The sequence below is a fragment of the Dipodomys ordii genome, unplaced genomic scaffold (genome assembly GCF_000151885.1).
Source record: "Dipodomys ordii isolate 6190 unplaced genomic scaffold, Dord_2.0 Scaffold62, whole genome shotgun sequence".
Classification (NCBI taxonomy): Eukaryota; Metazoa; Chordata; class Mammalia; order Rodentia; family Heteromyidae; genus Dipodomys; species Dipodomys ordii.
In genome coordinates this window covers 9,327,418-9,342,071 of record NW_012267278.1, presented here as the reverse complement: position 1 = coordinate 9,342,071, position 14,654 = coordinate 9,327,418, and the positions used below count along the sequence as shown (strand labels likewise).

General features: G+C 35.7%; 1 protein-coding gene across 1 annotated transcript in view; it reads right to left on the bottom strand.

Annotated features, from left to right (window-relative positions):
* Positions 1 to 5,822: 5,822 nt before the first annotated feature.
* Positions 5,823 to 14,654, bottom strand: part of Fbxl4 (F-box and leucine-rich repeat protein 4) — a 76,299-nt gene continuing 67,467 nt past the window's right edge. Inside the window, exon 7 of the mRNA XM_013022436.1 lies at positions 5,823 to 6,288. Coding sequence (XP_012877890.1) covers positions 5,932 to 6,288 — 357 coding nt within the window. The 3' untranslated portion in view covers positions 5,823 to 5,931. The remainder of the gene's footprint in view (positions 6,289 to 14,654) is intronic.

Genomic DNA, 14,654 nt, shown 5'->3' with positions numbered 1-14,654 from the left:
AACCGGTCTGCAACTAGTACTGAGCATCTATTTTAGGTACTGAAGATGCAAAGATGGGTAAGACACATAGTTGCCTTAAGGAATTGAAGGGCTGAAAGAAAATAAATACAACACAGTTTGAAAAGGTTTATGGTGAATGGTAGGTATAAAATGGTATTACTGGAAGATAAATGATGGACAATTTAGCCATGTTAAATTTGAAGTAATTATGGAATACTTAGTTGGAAGCTAAATTAAATAAATTATATAAAGCAGTTGGCACAAGGAAAAAAATAAATACAAAAAATCATTTGATTCTAAGAGATTCTCTAAAAGATACATTGCTTTAATTTCAGATTTTCTGGGGGTGAAACAATCACAAAATCATATCACATAAGCAGTGTAGCATTAGGATTCTTCTCATTCTCTGAGAAGTCCTTTCTTTCCCTATCTTTGTTATGGGCTCCAGAGAAGTAACTATCGTGTCAGCCTGTCTGTCTGTGACTGGTCCCAAACAACACTAAAACTCCTCCAGGGAATTTAGAATTGGAATTCAGAAAAGCTTTCAATACCCACAAATCTCTGGCTGAAGATATAGATAGCTGGGCTTGAACTGTTGTGCTCAGAAAAGCAGAAGTAGTTATTAGGAGAAGAAAAGAACCAGTAAAGCACGAGAGGAGTACTGAATGATGAGATGGATGTGGTAGTGCCTATCTGTAGTCCCAGCTATTCGTGATATGGAGACTGGGAGGATCTTAGTTCAAGGACAGTCTATGTAAAACTCTAGCAAGACTCTATCTCAACAAATAAGCAAAGTGTGGTGGTTCACTCTACAGGAGACAGGTAGAAAATTCATTGCCTTAGGTTAGCCTCAGGCAAAAATTCCAGACCCTATTCAAAAAATAACTAACAAGGAAGGAAGGGGGCTGTGTCTCAAGTAGTCAAGGAGCAAGCACACGGCCCTAATTCACTGCAGTACTGCTCCTCACTCCCACCAAAGAAAAGGTGTTTGTGACTATACAGTGGCAAAGGGTAGGGTAGGGGATAGGTACAAGAGCAAGCAGGCATGCAGAACAGGAAAAGAAAGACCTGCTGAGATCTACAGTTTCTACTCACAAGATCTGAGAATCATACCTGTCTTTATAATACTTCTAGTTTATATATATATATATATATATTCATTGTAAAAATACTGTACAGAAGGGTTACAGTTATATGAGTAGGGTAATGAGTATATTTCCTATCGAGCATTGGTACCTCCTCCTTTGTTTTTCCCCTACCATCCCTTCCCTTCCCACCTCCCCAGCTCCTCCCTCCTCCTCCCAACATTGTAAAGTTTGTTTTCAACATATGGGTCAACCTGCATCCCCATTTAAGCATTCCATTATATCCCTTCCCCTCCCCAGATTGCAAAAATGTATATACAAGATGTAGAACACTGGAATCAAATAGAGTGAAAACAGGGGTGATAACGTGGGGGAAGAACATACAAAAGAAACAAAAGAATCACATAGTGCATTATAAGTGCATTAAAAACAAGCAAGGAAGAAAAAAACCACTTATGTCCCTGTCTTGGGGTACATTTCGCTTAACATCATCTTATATGGACATATGTACATAGCCTTTGAACTTCTCTGCTTGTCCTAGACACGTTCTAGTCACTGCAAACAAGGGAAACTACAAGACCAAAGATAACAGTTCTATTTTCTTTATACTATCTTTTTTGTTTGTTGTTGGTCTTGTGGACTTACTCAGAGCCAGAGATATCCACGAGCTATTTTGCTCAAGGCTAGCACTCTAAGGAGTAGATACAGTTCTACTTCCAGTTTTCTGGTTGTTCACTAACAGTTGAACCACAATCCTCAGACATCAGCCTACTGAGTAAATAGGATTACAAGTGTGAAACACCAGCGCCTGGCCCCACTAAATTACCGAAGTTATAAAGTAAGATCAGAGACCTAGACACTTAAGATATTTTTTTTAACCTAGGGTTCTAATTGCTTTCTATTTGCTAGTCTTGCCCACAGGAATATCTGAGTTTCCTGGTAAATTATGAATTCCTTAAAACCCAAGACAATGGCTGTGAAGGAAATCAGATTGCAAGTGTAACTTGTCTGGAACTCCCCTGTCCAGTGCTTTGGAGCTACTGTACACTTCCCTCTTGTTACCACTATTACACACACAGTCAGACAGCTTTCTCCTTCATGACACAGGTCATACTACCTTTTTCATCGGTATTTCTAATGCTTAGAACAATGCCCAACAAGGTGTATGCTCAATAAATGTATACCATGTGAAAGAAGGAAGGGAGGATGATTGGACCTTCATTAAAAGAATTATCACATAGGGCTGGGAAGGTGGCTCAGTGGCAGAGTGCTTGCCTTGCATGCCTGAGGCCCTGGGTTCGATTTCTCAGCACCACATAAGCAAAAAGAATAAAGCCAGAAGTGGCACTGTGGCTCAAGTAGTAGAGCTCCAGCCTTGAGCTGAATAGCTGAGGGACAGCGTCCAGGCCCAGAGTTCAGGCCCCACGACAGGACAAAAAAAAAAAAAAAGAATTATCACATAATATAATTTTTCCATGTCTTTTAATTTCCTTATGAATAGGGCAATATCATTCTTTCTGATGGAGGCATAGAATTCCATTGTGAATATATACACCACATTTTCTTGATCTACTGAGGGACATCTGGGTTGGTTCCATATCTTAGCTATGGTAAATAATGTTGCAGTAAACATGGTTGTGCTGGTAGCTTTAGAAGGCCTTGTTTGTGGTCATTTGGGTAAATGCCCAGAAGTGGGATTGCTGGGTTATAGGGGAGCTCTATATGTAGCTTTTTTAGGATCCTTCATACTGCTTTCCAGTATGGTTGGACAAGTTTACCATCCCACCAACAGTATAGTAGCATTCTCTTTTGGTCACACCCCTTGTTGTTATTGTATTTCTTGATAATGGCCATTCTAACTGAGGTGAGGTGGAATCAATGTAGTTTTGGTTTGTATTTCTTTTATAGCCAGAGATGTTGAATATTTCTTCATGTGTCTATTGGCTATGCTTATTTCCTCTCCTGAGGAAATAAGTACATTTTTCCCTCTCTTTTTAATTCATTAGCCCACTTATTAATGGGGGTGTTGTTTGAGGATTTGTTATTGGGGGGTAATTGTTTTAGCTCTAGGTATATTTTTGATTTGAAGCCTTTGTCTGTTGTATAATATCAATGTTATTTTGATTTGCATTTCTTTTATGGCTAGAGATGTTCATGTGTCTATTGGACATTTTTATTTTCTCTTTAGAGAAGTCCCTTTTTAAGTCTTCAGCCCACTTGTTAATGGGGCAATTATTTCTTTAAGGATGTTTTTGAGAGATTTAATTTTTTGAGTTCCGAATGTATTTTAGATATGAGGCTCTTGGAAAAAATCATATTAAGTAAGCCAGACCCAAGGAAACATAGATTACATGGTTTTTCTCATTTGTAATAATTAGTATATGTCTAGAATAGTCTTAGCAGATGAGCAGAATAGCTCAATAGCTATATACATCTGACCATATAAGATGATACTAAGGTCTTTAAGGATAGAAATGTGCTTTTACTTGGCTTTGTATTAATAAGCAGTTTTGTTAGTGTGAAGCAGTTACGCCACTAGACACTCATAATCTACCAATGACAAAAGAATCACTACTGAACTTAACAAAGAATTCTCCTTTTAAAAAAAAGGAAGATTCTAATCCTATGAAACTAGGAACACTGAGGGAATGATGGGAAAAAAAGATGAAAGAGGTGATATTGATCAAGATGAATTGTACGTATAAACAGATTCATTGAATGGCAGCCCATTCATACAACTACTTAAAGATAATAACAGTATAGTCTAAAAAATTAAGAAGATTCTTACACTTAGGAATGAAGGAAAACAAATAATAATAAAAGTAAAGAAAATACAGTATAGTGGTTAGAATAGACTGAGGTTCACATCTAGACTGCAGCCTGACTAGCTGTGACCAAGTCAGTAAATCTAAGCCCATTTCTTCATGTGTGGTAATAATCAGTTGTGAAGGCTAAATCAGTTAATATGTACTCAGAACATACAGCATACTACCATGTTTCAGTTATTGTTATTAATTAACTACTGATTGCCAATGCTCACTGTGCTCTTACATTTAATATGAAACATTTGTATATATTTGCATGGTGGTTGACTTCTATCAGCAATTATTTATGATATAATAGAGAATGACACTTCCTTGGTCTTATCCCCATAAAGGCTGCCAATGTTTATAAAAAGAGTCATTATTCTTCTTATTTTTTCTTGATGTCTCTATGAAGCCATTCTTAAATTTCACAGGACAAAGTTGGGCTGCCTGACAGTCTATTATAGTGCTTCTCAGTGCTGAGCAGTGTTTAGAATCCATGTTTCTCAACAGAATGGTGAAAGGACAAGGGGGGAACCAATGCAACAGTGATACTCACGAGACAATATGTTGGAAATGATCTGTACAATTGTGTGGGGCTTGGGAGGGGGAGAGAAAGAGGGAGACAAATGAGGGTAGCGGTAATAAGTTCGACAAGAAATGTACTTACTACTTTATAATCATAATCCCTCTGTATACCATCTTGACAATAAAAAAATTAACAACTACAGAAAAGAATCCACATATTCATTCATGGTTCTTTAGCATCTCCTCCTGACACTGACTACTTTTCATATTTAATGTATGACTATTTTTTTTTGAATTGGGAAAGAGTTATGAACTAGACTTTAACCAAGAATGGCACTATCCTCTGTAGGGAAACTCGCATCTATTTTAAAAGGTCTTGGTTACTTTTCCTTGTTCTTCACTTTCATAACTCTTTCTTAAACTTTTCAAAATATATCTCTCCTAAGCAGTTTAGGATAACTCAAGAACGAAGATCGCTAGAAAAAAGAGAAATCATCAAAGTAAGTTGTTTAAAGAGACTGATGATGGTAGGACTGAAACCTCAGATTTGAGCCCTTGTTCTGCCCCTTAATAATGGCAGAGACACAGTGCTTTCACCTATAAAAATGCAATGGGACCGACCACTCCTTGAGCTACTGTTCATCAAGTAAAATACAATACACATTGGTATTCAGTCCAAAGTGTTACATATCATAAGGAAGAATTTCTGGTTGAAATTGGCTTGAATAAGTCATATGCAACTACATACACACCATCTACACATGTATTGTAAATCTGAATGTGGATAGATGTTAATTAAAAATCCAACCCAGGTATTGAAAATCTTCAAGTTTTCCTTGGGGTGAATGTTTAGGATATAAAAGTACTTTATGGACTAATGTAATAGTTGTAATATATTATCAAAAACTATAGTTCAAGTGATATGAGTGAAAAAGTAGCAACTACATGTGCTATGCCCACAGTGGCCTCACTGGTACTTCTGGCTAAGGTGAGTGAGTCATTAAATACCAGAGTATTCTAGGCTAGTTAGTACAGAAATAACACAAGAAATTTAGGACTGTGAAACATTTCAACACATCTGTCTTGGAGTAGATTATTCCTAAAAGCAGAATTATTGCAGATGGAGATTTCACAATATCCTTAATCAAGAGTTTAACATTAAGAAGCTTAAGAAAACCCTAATTTGAATTCGTTATATAAATGGATTCATTTCTTCTTTTCTATACTTAATAAAAATGAAAAAAAAACTCATTTAAATTCTTACTTTTCTAAGTAGACTGGTAATTATTATTTAGAGTTTTTGACAGTTTGAACTATAAAGTTATAGGACTGTCCTCATTATATTACATATATATCTAACATATGTGACATAATACATGTATATACATATGTATATGTATATGCCAATTGATCTGTCTTGCACATTCTATCAAACAAAGTAATCTTATCAGCACAAACAGTTTATTGTAAGCAGTTTTGGTTTCCTTGCAAAAAGTGAGAGATTAAGTTTTATGTCAAGAAATAGAGTTTAAAAGAAATTTATACATTGCATCCTTACCTAGTATGTCCAGTTGTCGTAATCTGGTACAATTAGATGCTAGCTCTTCAATATCTGTGTCACACACAGACCTGTTAGCTGTAAGAAAGAGTTTCTGCAAGTTTGGCAGCTGGCGTGCTAGTTTGGTGAAGCACCCGGTGCTGCTCTGCAGAGTGGGACACCAGCCAAGGTCAAGTTCCTCCAGAAGTGGACACCCAGAAGCCAGTTCTGCTATTCCATTCTCCGTAATGTTCTTACACCTCCACAGATCCAGGGTCCGAAGCTTTTTACACTTGGCTCCTATCATGCTAGCTATCATATCATAGTCTTCTATCTGGAAATGAAACAGTTCCAGTCTTTTATGTAGTATGCACAGAAATGCAAAGTGTTCAGAGCAAGTTAAACCCTCCTAGTCATCTTATCCTTTTCTTCCATGTAAAAATACCCATCATTGTTCAGACAGATTTGTCCACTCAAGTCACTCATCTCATTATTTACTAAAACAGCAAAAGGACCACTTACTTTAAAATTGATGTAACAAGCTCAGAGAAACAAAGAGCTCATGTTTTTTCTCATATGTGGAAGCTAGACCTAAAAAAATACTAGGACATAATAAATTATACAGATCTCTAGGAATTCACATACAATGAGACCAAAGGAGGGCACTCTCAGGAGAGAAATGGAAAGGTACAATGCCTATGTACACCTGATCATACAAAATAATATTTATCAGCGACAAAGGAGAAAAAAAACAAACAAGAACAAAATAACAAAAACATCTTGCTTCTGTTTCTTGGAATTCATCTAGATAAATATCACTTTATGTATCATATGCACATAGCTATTGAGCCTTCTGAGCCTCTCTCTTTTGTCTTGTATGTAAATTTATCTACTTTGAGGAAGGTAAAGAGCAAGCACAGAAATGGAGAGACAAAATGTAGAAAAATGCAGCAGTGATACTCACTAGACACTATGTTGAAAATGAACTGTACAACTTTTGGAGTGGCTTGGAGGGAAAAACTGGGAGAAAGCGAGGGAAGGGGTGACCCTGTTTAAAAAGAAATGTACTCATTACCTGATTTAGGTAACTATAACTCCTCTGTACATCACCTTTACAGTAACAATGAATAAAAAATAATAAAATAAATAATTCCTATGAACCAGTTAAACCATAAAAAAGAAAAGATTTATTGAGATGAAATCCAGGAAATGGAAACTATGGGTATTTTTGTTATTGTTTATTTGTTTTTGGTGTTTTTGTTTTGTTTGTTTATATGTTTTTTGGAGTATAAGGGGGAAGCACAGAAATAGAGGGACAAAGGGTAACAAATGCAGCAACAGCCTCACTGGACACTATGTTGAAAGTAAAGTATACAATTTGTGGGTGGGATGAGGGGGAAAAACTGGGAAGGGGTGACATTAAAAGGAAATGAACTCTTCGTTTGACTTATATGTAACTGTCACCCTTTGTTTTTAGAATTAAAAAAAATGTAACAGTAAGCTAAATGAATTTAATCCAAAAGAACTCTGGTCTTCAGTCTTTCACAAACAGTTGAGGATTATGTGCTATTCATTTCTATCATTTTGATTTTGCTATCATTTTGATGTGACTCTTTGATAGGATATAGTTTTTCCTATTTTATCAATGACTAATATATTTAGGTAGATATGTAATATATCTCTGATAAATCTATATGCTTTGGTAGTCTCTAAAACTGTGTGGAAATGCTGTGACAGTGCTAATTAGAATTGTCTGGGATTGAGTGAGGCATGTACAGACTGAACACACACCACAAAAATAATTTTGCTTTTACTATTTTAATCACTGTCAGTATTGGAGGTGTCCAATTAAGGACATCTCCTAATTAAGGACTAAACATTTCTCTTCTTGGCTTTGTGTGCTTTAATAATGTTTAATGTTTAATAATGGTTATTTCAAGAGGTTCATTTGGTTTTGTTCTATCAGGTATGAAAGTTGTCACCAGAAGTCAAAAGAACAGAAAATAGCAAGTATTTACAACTATTTTTCCCTTTGTTTATTTGCTTATTCAATTTTCAACAAATATTTATGCACCTACTATGTACCAGAACCATACAGATACAACAGCAAATCAAAAAGCAGACAATTTGTTTACATTGTTGGAAAGATGCGGAGTAAATCAATGAGCAAACATAATCCAGAAAGCAGCAATCAGTGTGAAAACCTAAAAGGGGTTACATAGGAATGTCAGGAGTGGTCAGATAGATGGTGTTTGCTGGGATCTCCAGGAATGAGCTTGGTGCTCTGAAGAAACAGCAATGAATCCACTCTGGCAAGGGTGGTGAGGGAGAGGATAGGCTATGGGGGCAGAGTTATACAGGCACCTGGAACCAGTTTTTAAAAAATGGAACTGAAGTTTTAATTCCACATAACAGGGACGGCAACAGAAGGTTTTAAACAAAGGTGTGATATAATATGATTTACACCAAAAAAAAAAAAACCTGTCTGGTTTCTGTTCAGAGGATGGCTAAAGGTAGGTGGGAACATCACTAACTGTAGATCTGATTGGTGCAGCCAGTCAATTAGTGTCTTAAAAACTTAGAGCTGGGGGCATGATGGTTCAAGTGATAAAGTGCCTTGCTAGAGTCCAAATCCCAGTTTAAATCTATCTATCTATCTATCTATCTATCTATCTATCTATCTATCTATCTATCTATCTATCTATCTATCTATCTATCTATCTATCTATCTATCTAAGAGAGAGAGAGAGAGAAAGAGAGAGAGCAAGGAAGAGAGGGGAAGAGAGAGAAGGAGAGGAGAGAGGAGAGAGAATATTAAAATTTTTGAAACCCATGATTCCAGTTACGCTGAATTTGTACCATGACAATCTTGGTGGTATTCTTGCCCAATATACTATACTATATGAATTAACTGCAAGAATTTCTGTTTTTTTTCTGTCTTAGTTTTGGCAGACCTGGTGTTTGAACTCAGGGCCTCAGACTTGTTAGGCTAGCACTACACCATATAAGCTATTAATCTAGCCCTTCTTTTTGTTAGTTACTTTTGATTGAACATGGAGTCTAAGAAACTTTACATTATAATCCTTCAAATCTCAGTTTCCTAAGTAGCTAGGATTATGGATATGAGCCAAGAGTTTTTTTTGTTGTGAACTTTTCACAATATTATTAAACACATCAAACCTAAACATATTCAGAGCTGGGAAAATAAAGATCAAACCACATAATTTTTACTGTAGGGATGGTGACCTGTCTTTTATTAATAATAACTCATTCTTAATTATAGAAGTTTTATAGAACTTCTTCTCTTAAAAAGAATACATTAGACACATTTCTTATTATCTTATTTAAAAAATGACAACTGTCTCTGTGTAACTATCCTCAAGAAGTTAAGTGACTTGATTAGAATCAAATAATTAGCAGGAAACCTAAGAAAATATAAACAAGGTCTTATAATTCTCTAGTTAACTTTTAAATACTTGAAGAAGCACTACATAATACAAATCATATATGGAATTAAAAATTTTCTGGTTACATTTTAAATAGTAAAAAGAAATAAGATGAATTATCAATCTTTTTTTGTTGATAACACTACAATTGACACATTGTAAGTTTTAAAATTATTGTAATGTTTCGCATATTTTTGTACTAAGCATTCAAAATTACATCTCAATTTGGGTTAGAATTATTTCAAGGGCTCAGCTGCTACAGGTGGTTATCAACTACTAGACTGGATAGCACCATCTGAGAAGCTAATTATGAAGTTAATGTACTTCAGGAGGATCCTTGATTCTTTCTTTTAGACTATCAAAGGGATCATTGAATTGTTTTTTCTTTTCCCTTCCTGGGACTGAATGGTTAGCAATACAGAACTCAATTCAATAAAAGTAATTTTATTGTAAATTTTGCTTGAGCACATGGCTGCTCAGAATAAAAGTTATATTTTCCTGCTTTCAGACTACAAAGTCTGTCATATGAATAAGTGCTAGATAATAGGAAATATACCTCAAAAAGCATTACAACCTCTAGAAAGGGTCCTCAAGGGAAGTTGGTATATCTTCTATCTTCCACTATAGCTTGACGGAACCATGAGGCAAAATATGTGACTGACATTCTTTAAGAAAATTTAAGAGTGGTAAATGGCTTGTCTGAGATAACATCTGGCTGGGGCAGAACTGAACCCTTTTCATTACATTTTACTTTCCTTGCTCTCATAGATAAAGGCTCACTCTCCAACTTAAGAAAAAAAGTTTAAATGTGGGAGACAATATTGTTAACCATAAATCTAAGAATGAGTAGATGTGGATCATAATGGGTCAGCACAAAATTCACTCAGGGGAAGCAAACAGAACAAGCAAGCTGAGTGTAGAGGACTTTCAGATACTAACCATTACACAGCTGCCCAAACTGAGGTGCTGCAGCTCCGAGCAGAAGTTCAAAATGCTGAGCAGTGCTGTTTGCTGCCATCAGGGACCACATCACAGGCGGATAAGGAAGGTGAATGAAAGTGAAGCAAAGAGAGGAGGTCAATTAGACATTAAAGGCTGTCACTGCTTTTTCTGAAATATAGCTCAAAACCGAGGCTACAGATTCCACAAATGCCACTTAATGAGTCCCCAAGTGCCCACCATTGATTGGCTTGGAGTCAAGATAATCATTACTAGTTTCCAAGTAGCTTGTCATTTTGTATGTGGTTTTGCATATAGTGAATATACCTTTATTCCTATAGGATCTCTCTGTTTATTTCTCAGAGGTAAAAAATCTGAGGGACTAGTTAAGAAGACAAGTTAACCTATCCTTCCTCAAAAAAGAAACAAAAATGGAAAGAAAGAAAGAAAAAAAAAGAAGAGAAAATAGGAGAAAGAGAAACCAAGACCTACAGGGATTAGTGACACTCCTGAAGAACAGTGACAGCTCTAACATTCACTGATCAGCTGCAACCTGATGGAACTGCCAATAGAGTCACCCCAAATCAGATCTGAGCTTGTGACTTTAATGTCAAAGGATTCTCTTTGCTGACAAGGATACCAATAGTCATTGAGCACCTGTCAGTAGCAACATGCTGGCTGAAATATACATAACATGCATTTTCTACTCATGTTCCTGCCATTTAAACCTGTCTACCCAATGCAATGAGAATGGTCTCACCACTAAAGAAACCCAAAGGCATAGTGCATTACAAAGTCATGACAGCTGTTTTTATTTATTTAGGTACTGGGGATCGAACCCAGGATGTTGCACTTGCTAGGCTAAGTGCTTTGCCACTGAGCTACATCCCAGCCCACAACTAGTTTTTAAATAAGCATTTTTTATAAGTCCTCATTTCATTTGATTACACAACTGACACAAAAAACTGTAAAAAATAAAACAATGTAAAATACTATATATCCAGGTTTTTCTTTGATCAAGATGAAACTATCCACTCACATGCAAAACGTCTATCTGAACATGTGAAATAAATCCTGCTTAACAAAATTTAGCTATTATGAAACCTCTGTTAAATCTTCCAAGTATTCAGAAATTGAAAAGTAACAGTTGAAAGAGGGGTGAGTGAGCAGTATGCCAATGACAATACAAAACATCTGGCCAAATCCGAGATAAGATTCTCACTGGGAATATAAAGTAATGAAGTATTTCACATAAAATAAGGTTACTTAAAGCAAAAATAAAATAACTGTTACAATGGGCCCTAAAGGATACTACTAGACTTCAGTTCATTTCTCCACTGAGCACTTCTTTAAATGTAAGGAAAAAAGCCCCATGATTTTATTGATTGTATATTTAAATTTTAACATCATATAACATGTGTAAGACAATGTAACTCTCAGAAAGTGAACATTACAAGGATATGTAAGTCTAGTGAATTTTGAGATTCTCCATAATAATATGTAGCTATACTACTAATAGCAGCATAGTACTGGGTTTATTTTTATTAATGTATCAGATCTTCATAAAACCACTTCCTAATACTTTCCTATAAGCAAGATCTAAGACATACTAGATAATTTTTAAACAGCACCCACCATGTTCTTATAAGAAATCCTAAATGAAATTGGCTGTAGCTTGGTGATAGACTGTTTGCCTACCATGAGCAAGGACCCTGGTTCCCAGCATTGGAAAAAATATGCTCTCTCACACACTTAAATAATTTATGTAACTTGCCTGGTAAGTTATTTGAAATTATTTATTGAGGCATCCCAACTATAAGGGTAAGTACAGGATCCAATATGATATTCATATGGCTAACACCAGATGTTAATGGCAGGCCACTTCCAGTATTAGTTAATTTTGATAGATAGTGTTATGTGTCAGCCTCAGTGGGCTCCAGGGTTTGGAGATGCTTGCCCAAAATATTATTCTGTTTATGTACAGGTGTCTTTGGACAGTATTAACATTTAAATCAGGAAATGGATTAAAGTACATTTCTCTCGATAATGTGTCCTACTCTCATCCAACTCAACAGATCAACTAAAGGCTGATCCTTCACCAAGTAAGACAGAATTCCTGCCTGATGGTTTTCAAATTGGGAAATAGGCTTTTCTCTTACTGAACATCAGCTCCTCCTGGGTCTCTAGCTTGCTGTCTCAATCCTGCAGACCTTGAGACTTGCCAGCCTCATTCCACATGAGCCACTTTTTATAATACATCTTAATAAGATGTCTTCCATTAGCTTTGTTTCTCTAGAGAACCATAACTACCTCATCTATAAAAGGGTTATATTCCCTGCCTTGGCTACTCCCCTTCCTATTTTCACTTGGAAAAAGGCAGCTGCCATGTCATGAGGACACTAAACCACCCTATGGAGACTCACGTAGAGAAAAAGAGAGGCCTCTGGCCAAGATTTCAAAAACACCTCTGCCAATAGCCATATGAGTGAGTATGGAAGAGGATCTTCCAGAGATAGTCCTGCTTTGAGATGACTAGAGCTCCAACCTTCTTAGAGGCCTTTTTTGGTCTCCTTAAAGCTAAAACACCCATCTAAAATAATCAAGATTCCTGAATTACAGAAACTGTGAGATAATAAATGTAGTTTGTTTTAAATCACTACATTTTAGAGTAATTGATATAAAACAAGAGATAAATGATACACTCACTAGTATATATAGTTAGTGCTACATAGGCATTAAGTAAATGAATAGCATTCATTTGAAAAGCCTATTAAGTACAGACATTTGTAATACACACACACACACACACACACACACACAAGCTTATGGCAGTGCCTGGCATTTACAACCTTTACACACTTGAATATACTCTTCAAATTTCTTTTCTAATTTAGCTATTCACTCTTTCTGTTTAACTTAGAATTTATCCCATATCTTGACACTTAAAATTCCAAGGTATTTAATTCATTTTCTAGCTTTTAATAAGTTTTTATTAACTACTTGTTTTGTTGGTTAGTCTACTTATGTTCAATTGTTGCTAGTTGTTTTTTAAAAATATGATTTCTTTCACTTCCTTGCACATGCACCGCCTGATCCCACACGCTTTATTCATCCCTGTCTAAGGGTCTTACAGACCTTTTCCAGACCACTCTGCTCAGGCCTTGGGGATACTGCAGAAGCAGTAGAAGGCTTACCTTAGTTCTGATCATGAGGCACGACCAAGATCAGCCAAGTCACTATGTCCTTAGTGGTTTATTCACCTAGGCCAAATCCCTCCTTTCTCTAATGAGTTTCATTCAAACCCTGGAATGACCTAGACAGCCATACAATACTAACAATTAACTCAAACTGTTTATCCATTCCTAGGTTCTCTTGATGTAGTCTGAGATGAATTCCTTGATAAGTCAGTATTTCTAATTAAAAAGAAGACCGAAATATTTCTTGTAAAGAATACCATTATTAGCTTTCCTGGACTGTACTTCAGAGGAAGCTTTTCTGTTCTTATCGTCTTTCTTAAAGATTGTAACTTTTAAGGCACAGGCCTAACTGCATGTCTTCCTCACTCATGTTTGAACTAAAGGTCTAATCAGTTGCATCTAAAAAACAATGAAGTAATAATAGGTGTATTCTTTCTCTGGGAGAATTTTTAGTTAAAAAATACTTTTTTTCATACCTAAATACATTTACACTGGAAAGTATTTCAGAATAAGTTAGTCTTTACATTAAATTGAGAATTAGATAAATAATTTAATAGTCAAGAGAAGTACCTTTTATATTCCCATCTTAAAAAAGAACAAAAGAATATTCATGATAAAAGACATTACTCATCTTTGCTGAATAAGAGATGAGAGATAAAATGAATGGATGTGATGGAAAATGGAAGAGATGCTATGAGAGGTGTAACAGAATCAAAGGTAAATAAAAGGAATGATGGGTAGCATTGAAATGAACAATTATAACTTACAATTGTTTCATGGCTTTTTCAAGTAAAGCTTATTGGTTAAAATCCAGAGACCACCAGAATACCCAGTTTAAGAGAATTATATCAAGTGAAGTAAGCCAAGCCAAAGAAACATAGGTCCCATGGTTTCCCTTATTTGCAATATCTAGTATATGTATGAGTCAAGCAGAAAAGGGCAGATAATGTGATGTTAGGAAAATGAACCCTTACATATGTATTTTAATGTTTTTTTCTTTCATGCATTTGTTTCTAATGCATTTATAAGATTATTTCTTTGTTGCTTTGTATGTCCCTCCCCCACAGTATAACCCCTGCTTTCACTATATTTGATGTCGGTATAATTTGTGGAGGAGA